Source organism: Caretta caretta, chromosome 2, assembly GCF_965140235.1.
Source record: "Caretta caretta isolate rCarCar2 chromosome 2, rCarCar1.hap1, whole genome shotgun sequence".
Lineage (NCBI taxonomy): Eukaryota > Metazoa > Chordata > Testudines > Cheloniidae > Caretta > Caretta caretta.
In genome coordinates, this window is record NC_134207.1 from 123,633,654 (window position 1) to 123,646,353 (window position 12,700).

Here is a 12,700-nt window from a genome sequence, read left to right on the forward strand (position 1 = left end):
ATTTGCCCTCTCTCCTTCTTCTCTCTGTGACTATACAGAAGGAAGCTGCCAGGAAATCTGGTAGGAGTGATAAAGCTTTGGGTGTTTTGATGTGAATAAGTAGCCTTCTATTTGAGTCATCTTTACTGAAAGAGATCCAATCAATGAACTGGAAATAGGAATATCTTCTCCTAATCATCATACCTTCTGAGAAATACAATACTTTTTGCTTCTTTTAGCACCTACTCTACAACATTCTGCATAAGAGAGTAGAGTGGCACTGGACAAGCCGGGAGAAAGATGGAATAGCGCTCTGGAAGTTCATTTGGTGTCTGCCCTGGTCCTCTCCCACTAAACCCAATAAGATCCCATGACAATTACTGCCACTGCCCCCAGGCTGGTCATTGATGCAATCCTCTCATAAATCCACAATGGTGTTACAGTATTTATCTCATCCTTTGTTCACAGGGTTGGGTTCCTGGTTAGGTGTCCATCTGGGACCATCGCTTCATTGCTCAGTGCTGGGATTTAAAAAAAGCGCTTTTTATTATTACTGGTTTTGCTGCTCCAGCATGCAATGATTCCTAGATCATCATAATCCAGTACAGTATTTCATACTCCTTTTGCTTGTTAGCTCTAAACACAGCCCCTATTTCACGGCTGCTCTCTAACTGCAACACCTGCCTATCTTTCTTGCTGCCTAAATCTGTTCTTAGCACACACTCAATGCAAGAGAGTTCCTCTTCCTTTCATTTATAAGGCACACTACATTTAATCAGGGCCATCCCCTGCTCCGCCCTGATCCCCAATGTCCTCTGTGAGCTTGTTTTTGCTCATCCAATTGGTTTGGGCCTCAGGGGTAATTATGATATAAGACTTCGGTGTATATGGCATATCTATTACCTTGGCATGTTCCAGCTGCTTTCTGTTTGAAATTTAAGATTCTTTCCCATTTGCAATGGGATTAACTCTTGAGTATTCTTGGCATGGTATTTCTTCTGTTCTAGTTCCCTGGGATTTAGTTCTTTTGGACCTACTTCAGGTGAATAGTCTTTGGCTGAAGAAGCCAATGGTTTGGGGACTTAAGTTTTTGTCCTTCTGCCCACATGTCTCTGAATGGATGATTCTAATGAAGCATTGTGAGGTGAGTTGTAATATTCTAACAATTCTAAATATAAATTTTTTGAATCTGGCAGGGAGTTGATTTTATGTATGTATATATGTATTTATGTATTTAAAAATGCAAGTTCTTTGGTATTTGCACTGACTTTTCTGCTAACCCAGTTAATTAAGGACTAGGTGTGATGTATGTGAACTGATGTATCAGAGATTTGTTGAAATGACCCATTTCATTGTGGGCCATTATATTACCAACTCATCAGGAGTTTGGTTCCATAGCAAAATTCTAGTGGAAAATTTTCAGACTTTTCTGAATTTTTTTAAATTAAATGAATAAACATGAAAATGTTTGGTTTATTTCAGATTGAAAATTTTCATTTCAGTTTTTGAAACTGACATTTTAAAAACTTTTGTTCTTTGTATTGCTCCCCCACCCCTTTCTCTCCCATTTTTCTAGGAAAAATGGTCCACACCTTGGGGGGAATAAACGGGAGACAAAGAGAACCAAAATATTTTGGTTCTCAAAAACCAACATGAAACAAACTGTAGTGATACAAAACAAAAATCAACTTTTTTTCATTTTGTTTGGTACACAAATCAGAGTACTTCAAAAGAAGTGAAAAATTTTGTTTCCTTCAAATTCAAAAATAATTTTATCTTTTAAAACATTTTCAACAACAATGATTAAAAAAATGTAGACCATCTCCAGTTATGCCTAGTTTTGTGACAAGGTCCGTGGCCACTGAGTCTAATGACTACTGTTATAGCTTTTGTGGCTTTAGTCAACCTGGGCCACTTTTGGCCTTAATCTGTTCCTGGTGTGTTTTCAGTGACTAAGTTAGGATGGAGAAAACTGTCAGTGGGTACCATGTCTCTTCTTGCAGTCAGGTTCTGCCACAACAAATGCATTTACCGGGCACAGAGAGATACTTTAGATGAGATAATATCTTTTATTGGACCAACTTCTTTTGGTGAGAGAAATCAAACTTTCAAGCCACACAGAGCTCTTCTTCTGGTCTGGGAAAGGAACTCCCAGTGTCACAGCAAACTGCAAGGTGGAACAGATTGTTTAGCAAAAGTAGCTAGCATATTTTGTAAGGGACCATTCAAGGTAGAGTGGCCCATTAAAACCTCTGCAATCATAGGACAAGAAGAAGGGGTTAATGGGTAACAGATTGTTGTAATAAGCCATACATTCAGTGTCTCTGTTCAGTCTATGATTTTTAGTGTCGAGCAGAGTAATGAATTTAAGCTCCCAAGCTGGTTTTTTGGAACAATCAAATAGCCAACAGCACGCGTGAGTGAGATTACAAGAGCAGGGCTTCATACTGTCTCAGGAACTGGCCCACATTTGTGTAACTCTTCCAAGAGATTATGAATGACAATGACTCTTATTTCTTTCAGGATGAAATGCAAGGCCTATCTCTTCACTATGGCTTTCTCACACAATATGATATTAGTAATTACAAGGACAAAAAAATACCCGTGACTACCTGCCAGGAAAGGGGTGGAGGGTGGGGGAAAAGAGAACTATAATTTTACTGTTTGTTGTCTATTAGAGAGACCAGATGGGTGAGTAATATTTTTATTCTGTTGGTGAGAGACACAAACTTTTGAGCTTACACAGAGCACTTCTTCAGGCCTGGCAAACTAACTCAAAGCATCACTGCTAAATACAAGATTTGAACAGATTATTTACTATAAGTGGTTGTTGTCAATGTAATTTTATAAGTTGACAAAATACTACAATGATGAACACGGAATAGAGAGAGAGATCTAAAAAAGACCCAGCTGCTGTAGATTTCATTCCAAGTTTCTAGAGGGGGGGCTAATTTGCGTCTTATTCCCTTTTTTACTCTTTCTGTGTTTTTCTCTCACTCTTCCTCTGTAGCAGCTAGGCTTAGGGCTTGTCTCCACTTACCAGGGGAACAATGCTTGGTGATTGATCTACCAGGGGTCGATTTAGCGGGTCTAGTGAAGACCTGCAAATCGACTGCCGATCGCTCTCTCCTTGACTCCGGTACTCCACTGGAACGAGAAGCATAAGGTAAGTCGATGGGAGAGTTTCTCCCCTTGACCCAGCATGGTGTAGACACTGCAATAAATCGACCTAAGTTACATCGACTTCAGCTATGTTATTCACGTAGCTGGAGTTGCGTAACTTAGGTCAACTTAGCCCTGTAGTGTAGATCTGTCGTTAGTGTCCGTTCCACAACTGTTTGTGATTCCTCCAGTCCCCAAAATCTGAATGCTTCTGGTGAACACGCAAATGCACAAAGTGTGCTAGAATGTATGCTGTGCGTGCACTGCTGACCTATTTGCAGCACTAACCACCTGCTTTCCATAGGGTGGCTTGGGATGGGGAATCCATCAGAGAGGCAGAAATGTCACACTGCAGTGTGGAAGCCTTTTCCTTCTGTAAACTATTCTCTCTTTCAGTTGCTTTTTCTTTATATGCTTTCTTGCATTGCTCTGCTATAGCAATGGGTGCTGATGCTACATGGACAACATAGGTAAAAATAGGGGCATGAGAAGTAAGTGTAGAGTAATTGGCCCACTCTCTGCCAGTTATCTTCAGGTTAATAGTTTGTTTTTTCTCCTTCTCTTTAAGGGGCCTAAGACTTTTAACAGGTAACTAGTAGGTCAGGTCATCTGAGTAGCTGGGAGTATTTTCTTGATGGCTCAAGTAGTATGTATATTGGGTACTGTGATTCTGACATATATCTGTAACCCTCCACTGCTTGTTTGTGAACTCTGCCTGTCACAGTGTAATCTGCTCGACAGGTGCAAGGTACTGTGGCTAATAAGTAACTAGAGGAAATTTTTACTTAGCTGCAATCACTTAAAACAGCGTTTTAATTGCTATTACATAAGTGAACCACGTAATGACAAACTGGCACCTGATGTCTTGCTGCCTTCTACAAAGAATGTGCGCTTGGCAGGGGTTTTTATGTTTAGCTTTTGCAAATACGAAATCAAAGAAAGAGAGAGATTCTGGCTAGGGTTGTACAGTATGTCATTTTGTCCTTCTGAATATTCAAAGTACACTCACTCTTTTCTTTCCATAAGGGTCTCATATCCATCAATTGATAAATCAAATCTACTAAAGGTCTATATGGATCATGTTCTTGTTTAGTATCCCAGCAACATGTATTGTCAGCCAATCCGTTTTCCATTCGGAATAACAGAGCTTTGTTACTCGTGATAGGAGATGAATCATTGCTTACCTTCTCTTTGGTTTTAATAATAGAATAGTTGGATTTATACTGGCTAATTTGTAAATCTATTGTACCCCTAACTCTACCCCCCCCCGAAACTTGGTAGCCACCAAGATGTAGTGTAGATTACACCTATCAAAGTGTTCATTTATAAAACCAGTTCTGGAAAGCTGCTATGCAACACTGTCCAGTCCTCAGAATCACTGATGAACCAAAGAGTTTGTTGTGATGATATGTTTGTAATCTAATATTCTTGCTAGAGAGCTTTGGAAATGGTGTTTTACAAAAACTAGTCTGAACTGGTTCTGTTTAGATAAAGAATACCCCCAGCGATGTGGCTTGTGTAAGTGACTTAATCTCGCTTTTCCCATAAAGAAATTGATTTGATAGCCTTTTGGAAAAGAAAGAACATGGTAAAAGTGGGGGAAGGGAGGAGAAGAGAAATAACCATTTCAGCAAAGAGGTGCATTTGTGTGTGGATTAAGGGGTTGATTTGGGTTCTCGGGTACCAGAGTGGTGGGCAGGGGATAAGAATATGAATGGTGCTAGTGGTTAATTACCTTCACTGTTAAAATGTTTTCTACTCTGAATTTTGTCTAATTTCAGCTTTCAGACATTGCATATCATCGTGCCTTTTTTTCTAGATTAAAGAGCTGTTTGCAATAAGAAACCTCTTCCCTAGGTAGGTGCTTGTAGATAGTGATCAAGTCAACTTTTAATCTTCTCTTGGACAAGCTAAATAGATTGAGCTTTTTTAGTGTCTCACTGGAAGGCAGGTTTTCCAGACCTGAATCATTCTGGTGTAGCTTTTTTCTGAACCCTTTCCAAATTTTCATCAGAGAAGGAGATTTGTAATCACCCAAGAAAAATATCTAAAATCAAAGTTTTAGCTTCTGAAACAAGTCAACATTCAAGAGAAAAAAGTACCTGAATTTATAGCAGATTTAAGAGGCCTGACTTCCATATGTGAGGAGTCTGGTCCAAAGCCCAGGGAAGTAAATTAAAGATCTCCCACTGACTTCAATGCATGTTGGATAAGTCTTTAAGGTGCAGCTGAGAGGATTTATTTGTGTATGCTACTGACAGCAAGGAGCTGTGCAGCAAGTTACTTAATACAGTCTGTGGTGTGCTGGAAGAATCCTGGACACTATGAAGTATTTTGAAAGCAATGCACTTGGTATAGAGAAATTTGACTGCTTTCTTATATCAACTACTTGGGTGTGTTGAGACTTCCATTTGTAAGGAACAGCCAGCCAGTCACTTCACACAAGCATCATCATAGTCTACCAGCAAAACAAGTGGAAAAAAATCAGCTTTTGTAGGTTTTCTCTGTTTGGGGAAGGGATGCTTAGGGCTCGACCTTGTCAATGGCTAAAGTGCCCTCAGCGCCCCGTGAACTCAGTTGGAGTTGAATGAACTCAGCACCTTGCAGGGGGTCAAGCCCTTCCTGCAGCGGAGGCAGGTTTAAGAAGTTACAGTATCAGGCATGTTCATTGTGGGAGATATTGAGCAAATGGGTGTGATCATAGATTGATCCTTGACAATGGCAGGATTACTCAGACATGGCTTTCAACCATCACTCCTCAAAATCATTAACCAGACCCAGCAATACTGGGTGAGGGCTCACTTACTGCTAGTTCTCCATATCCCCCAAAGCCCCAAATGGGAACTGTAGAGATAGAAAAAACAAAACATGGGAGTGTCTTCAATGATCTTTCTTCTCAGGATAATTTATAACTCCGAGTGAGCTGAGAGACTGGGTTTATTCTTTCACCCACTCTGTAATTTCAGGCTACCATGTTCCTATCTATACACCATTGGTCAAGTTCTGTTCTTATCAGAGATTAAGGCCTTCATGTCCAAATCATGTTGATAGGACTCTCCTGCTGCTGCTTGTGAGAACACACAGACTCAGATCTTTATAGGATTTAAGCTCCTACTTTCAGTGGAAGTGGCCGCACTGATCAGGAATTTCACTTACAAACTGTGCTGCCAACTGGCTGACCTTTGTATAAGTCCTTTGCCCACATATGAAGAGGTTAATTTCTGAATGTCACTTATAAAATGTTCCTTTTTCTATTATGTGAGAACTAACTGCCTCCAGCTCCCACAGCCTATTCTAACTTACATTGGTTTTAGATCAGTGGATTTACTTACAACTTGCACAAGTGAGGGCAAGAGAAGAATCAGGCCCTGAGTGCTTCCTTCCCACAAGTCTCTCAACCCCGGTGGGGGTATAATCCCAGGGTCACGCTGAACACAAACACTTTCCTTTTGCCACTGATAAAAGTGAGAAGCGGATTGATCTCTCTGAGATCAAATGAGTGATAACAGCAAGCCATCAATCACCTGCCATTTACTAGGACTAGCAATTAATCTTATAGCCTTTATAAAGCTTTCTAAAATCCAGGAAAGGTTGTGAGAAACAGCCCCAGCTTTCATCAAAAGCCCAAGAAAAAAGGTAAAGGTTTGATAATTGTTTTCATTGTCCAAGTCTTTCTCATTCAGGACCCTTCTACTATGTATTTCTTTGTAAGGTGCTAGTTTGCACATTTTCTGAATGTTCTTTGAAAGCAGCTTTTCCATTTTATGAAACCTTGTGAAAATTCAGTGGGGGATTCTGTTGGCCCTGTAATAGGCTATGTAGTGTAAGTTATCACTACCCTCTTCTAGAGGGGCTATCAGACCTGATCAAGTGGGAGCGTTGTCCTTCTCATGTCATGTTTACAGAGGATATGGTCACTCCTCCAACAAAAGATTTAAGCAAGAGTTCAGAGGAACAGCCGTGTTAGTCTGTCTTTGCAAAAAGAAAAGGAGTACTTGGGGCACCTTAGAGACTAACCAATTTATTTGAGCATAAGCTTTTGTGAGCTGTAGCTGTAGCTCACGAAAGCTTATGCTCAGATAAATTGGTTAGTCTCTAAGGTGCCACAAGTACTCCCTTTCTTTAAGCAAGAGTGTAACTTTAAGCACGTGAATAGTCCTACTACTTGTGTGCTTAAATACTATGCCAAGTTAACATGGATGTAATATTAATCATGTGACTTCAGTGGGATTACTTAGGGACTTAGTCATGTGTAGCGTGACCCTATTTCCCAAAGGGAAAATGGGACACCGCATGGGGCTAGCACGAGCTGCTTGCTCAAGCCGCCTTTGCCCCCCGCGCAAGGCCTCAGTTGCTGATCGCCCGAGCCCTGATTCCCCTCTCCTGTGTGCAAGGCTAGCATCACCGCTTATCCCCACCCCCATGATCTGCTGCACCCCACTTTTTTGAGAAAAGGGAGTTTCTGATTAAGCCGGCAAGAGCAAATGGGACAAATGCCCACTTTTGCCACAAAAGTTGGGGCGGCCAGGAAAGGGCTTAAAAAAGGGACTGTCCTGGCTAAAACAGGCCGAATGGTCACCCTAGACTCATGCATGTAGTTGAGTACCTTGCTGAAATGGGGCCATGAGCCCTAAAACCTGGGGGCAGCTCCTCAGCTGGTGTAAATTGTCATAGCTCTATTGAAGTCAATGGATTGTGATTGTGCTCAGATACTATGCTAATGGGGGCTATATAAGCCCCCATTATGATGTGATTGGAATAACAGAGACTTGGTGGAATAACTCACATGACTGGAGTACTGTCGTGGATGGATATAAGCTGTTCAGGAAGGACAGGAAGGGCAGAAAAGGTGGGGGAGTTGCACTGTATGTAAGAGAGCAGTATGACTGCTCAGAGCTCAAGTATGAAACTGCAGAAAAACCTGAGAGTCTCTGGATTAAGTTTAGAAGCGTGAGCAACAAGGGTGACGTCATGGTGGGAGTCTACTATAGACCACCAGACCAGGGGAATGAGATGGATGAGGCTTTCTTCTGGCAACTTGCAGAAGTTTCTAGATCGCAGGCCCTGGTTCTCATGGGAGACTTCAATCACCCTGATATCTGCTGGGAGAGCAATACAGCGGTGCACAGGCAATCCAGGAAGTTTTTGGAAAATGTAGGGGACAATTTCCTGGTGCAGGTGCTGGAGGAACCAACTAGGGGCGGAGCTGTTCTTGACTGCTGCTCACAAACTGGGAAGAATTAGTAGGGGAAGCAAAAGTGGATGGGAACCTGGGAGGCAGTGACCATGAGATGGTCGAGTTCAGGATCCTGACACAGGGAAGAAAGGAGAGCAGCAGAATACAAACCCTGGACTTCAGAAAAGCAGACTTTGACGCCTTCAGAGAACTGATGGGTAAGATCCCCTGGGAGAATAACATGAGGGGGAAAGGAGTCCAGGAGAGCTGGCTGTCTTTTAAAGAATCCTTATTGAGGTTACAGGGAGAAACCATCCCGATGTGTAGAAAGAATAGTAAATATGGCAGGCGACCAGCTTGGCTTAACAGTGAAATCCTTGTTGCTCTTAAATACAAAAAAGAAGCTTACAAGAAGTGGAAGATTGGACAAATGACCAGGGATGAGTATAAAAATATTGCTCGGGCTTGCAGGAGTGAAATCAGGAAGGCCAAATCACACCTGGAGTTGCAGCTAGCGAGAGATGTTAAGAGTAACAAGAAGGGTTTCTTCAGGTATGTTAGCAACAAGAAGAAAGCCAAGGAAAGTGTGGGCCCCTTACTGAATGAGGGAAGCAACCTAGTAACAGAGGATGTCAAAAAAGCTAATGTACTCAATGCTTTTTTTGCCTCTGTCTTCACGAACAAGGTCAGCTCCCAGACTACTGCACTGAGCAGCACAGCATGGGCAGAAGGTGACCAGCCCTCTGTGGAGAAAGAAGTGGTTCGGGACTATTTAGAAAAGCTGGACGAGCACAAGTCCATGGAGCCGGATGCGTTGCATCCGAGAGTGCTAAAGGAGTTGGGGGATGTGATTGCAGAGCCATTGGCCATTATCTTTGAAAACTCATGGCGATCGGGGGAGGTCCCAGATGACTGGAAAAAGGCTAATGTAGTGCCCATCTTTAAAAAAGGGAAGAAGGAGGATCCTGGGAACTACAGGCCAGTCAGCCTCACCTCAGTCCCCAGAAAAATCATGGAGCAGGTCCTCAAGGAATCAATTCTGAAGCACTTAGAGGAGAGGAAAGTGATCAGGAACAGTCAGCATGGATTCACCAAGGGCAAGTCATGCCTGACTAATCTAATTGCCTTCTATGATGAGATAACTGGCTCTGTGGATGAAGGGAAAGCAGTGGACGTGTTGTTCCTTGACTTTAGCAAAGCTTTTGACACAGAGTCCCACAGTATTCTTGCCAGCAAGTTAAAGAAGTATGGGCTGGATGAATGGACTATAAGGTGGATAGAAAGCTGGCTAGATTGTTGGGCTCAACGGGTAGTGATCAATGACTCCATGTCTAGTTGGCAGCTGGTATCAAGTGGAGTGCCCCAGGGGTCGGTCCTGGGGCCGGTTTTGTTCAATATCTTCATAAATGATCTGGAGGATGGTGTGGATTGCACCCTCAGCAAGTTTGCAGATGACACTAAACTGGGAGGAGTGGTAGATATGCTGGAGGGTAGGGATAGGATACAAGGGGACCTAGACAAATTGGAGGATTGGGCCAAAAGAAATCTGATGAGGTTCAACAAGGACAAGTGCAGAGTCCTGCACTTAGAACAGAAGAATCCCATTCACCGCTACAGACTAGGGACCGAATGGCTTGGCATCAGTTCTGCAGAAAAGGACCTAGGGGTTACAGTGGACGAGAAGTTGGATATGAGTCAACAGTGTGGCCTTGTTGCCAAGAAGGCCAATGGCATTTTGGGATGTATAAGTAGGGGCATTGCCAGCAGATCGAGGGACGTGATCGTTCCCCTCTATTCGACATTGGTGAGGCCTCATCTGGAGTACTGTGTCCAGTTTTGGGCCCCACACTACAAGAAGGATGTGGAAAAATTGGAAAGAGTCCAGCGGAGGGCAACAAAAATGATTAGGGGACTGGAACACATGACTTATGAGGAGAGGCTGAGGGAACTGGGGATGTTTAGTCTTCAGAAGAGAAGAATGAGGGGGGATTTGGTAGCTGCTTTCAACTACCTGAAAGGGGGTTCCAAAGAGGATGGCTCTAGACTGTTCTCAGTGGTAGCAGATGACAGAACAAGGAGTAATGGTCTCAGGTTGCAGTGGGGGAGATTTAGGTTGGATATTAGGAAAAACTTTTTCACTCTGAGGGTGGTGAAACACTGGAATGCATTACCTAGGGAGGTGGTGGAATCTCCTTCCCTAGGAGTTTTTAAGGTCAGGCTTGACAAAGCCCTGGCTGGGATGATTTAGTCAGGGATCGGTCCTGCTTTGAGCAGGGGGTTGGACTAGATGACCTCCTGAGGTCCCTTCCAACCCTGATATTCTATGATTCTATGATAAGTATCTTAGATAGAATAATTTTGTTCCTGTCTTCAAGCACAGATTTCAAGTTAAGTATCATATATAGGGCGTACCTTACATTTGTAGCCAGAAGAGAACTGTGCCTTCCGCACAGCACACTTATGCTCCCCTGTAAATTAACATTAAGGAGAAAGGGAGGGACCCTAGTTCTGATAAAATTAACAATACTCTGCATTTATATAGTTGTTTTACTGATGTATCTCAAAGTGCTCAACAAGCATCAATTAATTAAGCCTTACTACAGCTCTGAAAGGTAAGCATATCTATTTTATAACTGACCACGTCCTGGAGAAGTTAAGTGCTTTGCTCAAAGCCACGCAGTGAGTTAGGAGTATAACTCAGGGCATCTGACTTCTAGTTATACTAGATTACACTGCCTCATTGGTATGATTGTTCATCCAGAACTCAAACCAAAAGAGAACCAAACTTTTGTTGAGGTTCAATAAAGTTTGGATTAACTATTTTTTCAAGTATTTTTCACTTTTTTTTGCTCTTCTAAACTTCCTAATTAGACTCGATTGAAAGTAAAAGTGCAAGAATACTACTTGATAGGCTGTTCTTGTGATAATTTAGAAAACACAAGAAGCAGGAAGTGGTGAAACCCTGTAACAGTGTGTTTTCCATTCCTAATTGTCAGACTTGGGAATTCTGTGTAATTTGACAAGAAGCGGAAAAGCATCCAAACGTTGATATTGATCTGAACCAAAGCTCCAATTTGGTGGGGAGGGGAGATTCGCTATTTATAATTTACCTCTTTGTCAAACCAGGCCCTAGTCATTCATTCCGAAAATGCCAGTCAGTTTGATCCAAAAGCATGAAATTCTTGGTTTTGTTCACAATTCCCAAAAGGGTGACTTCCCAAAAACTCAGTCAATCAAAACTGTATAATAAAGCATACTGTCAAGAATCAGGGCCTGCAGCAAAGCAAGTCTGGATGAAGTCTGGGCAACCTAAAGAGTGCAGCTTCCTGTCGTAGGCCATCTGATCCGCTATACCTCCTGATTGGTTTCTAGAGTCAGTAGACTGGCTCCTAAACCACAGGAGTAGCATTAGCAGCAAAGTGGCTGCTCAAAACACTTGACCGTGACTGCAATAGCTTCTGTGCCTGCTTGTTCCTAGCCTTGGGCACAGCCTTGCCATGCTCCAGGTAACCTGACTCTGACCCTCGGCTCCATTTCCTGACCGCTCACTTTGGCTCTGACCCTTGGTTTTAGCTTTGGCTCCGATTCCTGGTCTCTGACTCCGGCTCTGACCCTTGGTTCCAATTCCTGACTCCTGACACCTGCTGTACCCATGGAGCCTGACTGCTGCTCTAACCACTGGCTACAACTGCCTGTGTCCCAGTCACAGACCCCCCCCCCCCAGTAGGTATTGTTTCACGTCCTCAAATAATGTATAAGACCAGCGGTTCCCAAACTTTTTGCCAGCATGACCCCATTTTCAGACTTTATTGCTTCCTGTGACCCCAGACAGCATAGAGAACACCATTTTGTAGAGCATGGGATTGCAACCCCATCCACTGATGACACAACCCCATTTGGAGTTGTGACCCATAGTTTGGGATCCGCTGCATTAGATTATTCTTTTTTTAAAAAAAAGACTAGGGACCAGCTTTTTATCTACTTTTCCAGCATATTTAATAATTTACATTCACTTTTTAAATAATTTCCTCAGTGTTTGGTACTTTCAAAATTCTTTTTGCATCTGCAGTTTCTCATCTTTTGCTAGTAGCATTGATCGTTGCAGAATCTTTTACTGGAAACAATTCTTTAACAATAGCAGAAGCAGCCACTCCTACCAGAAAGTCCATAGCTTGGGAGAAATAGCTCCCAAGTGTACTTTACATAGGAACAGTCCTAGTGGAACAGACCATCTGGTCTGGAATCCTGGCAGCCTATGCTAGATGCTTTAGTAGAGTTTTCTGTAGTTAGGGATTTTCAGAAACTGAGAAACTGTACAAGGAACATAGGAAAAACTGCATGATGGTATAGTGTTTCCTGCAGTGAGGTCTTTGCAGAACTAGT

At 42.5% G+C, this 12,700-nt stretch overlaps 1 protein-coding gene across 3 annotated transcripts in view; it reads left to right on the plus strand.

Annotated features, from left to right (window-relative positions):
* Window positions 1-990: 990 nt before the first annotated feature.
* The window catches only part of LOC125632051 (uncharacterized), a 98,435-nt gene continuing 86,725 nt past the window's right edge, over window positions 991-12,700 (plus strand). For all 3 annotated transcript variants that reach the window (XR_012667049.1, XR_012667050.1, XM_075125421.1), the window contains exon 1: window positions 991-1,123. Coding sequence is in view for 1 of the 3 variants with exons in the window: in XM_075125421.1 (XP_074981522.1) it covers window positions 1,049-1,123 (75 nt within the window). In the remaining 2 variants the exon portion in view is untranslated. The remainder of the gene's footprint in view (window positions 1,124-12,700) is intronic.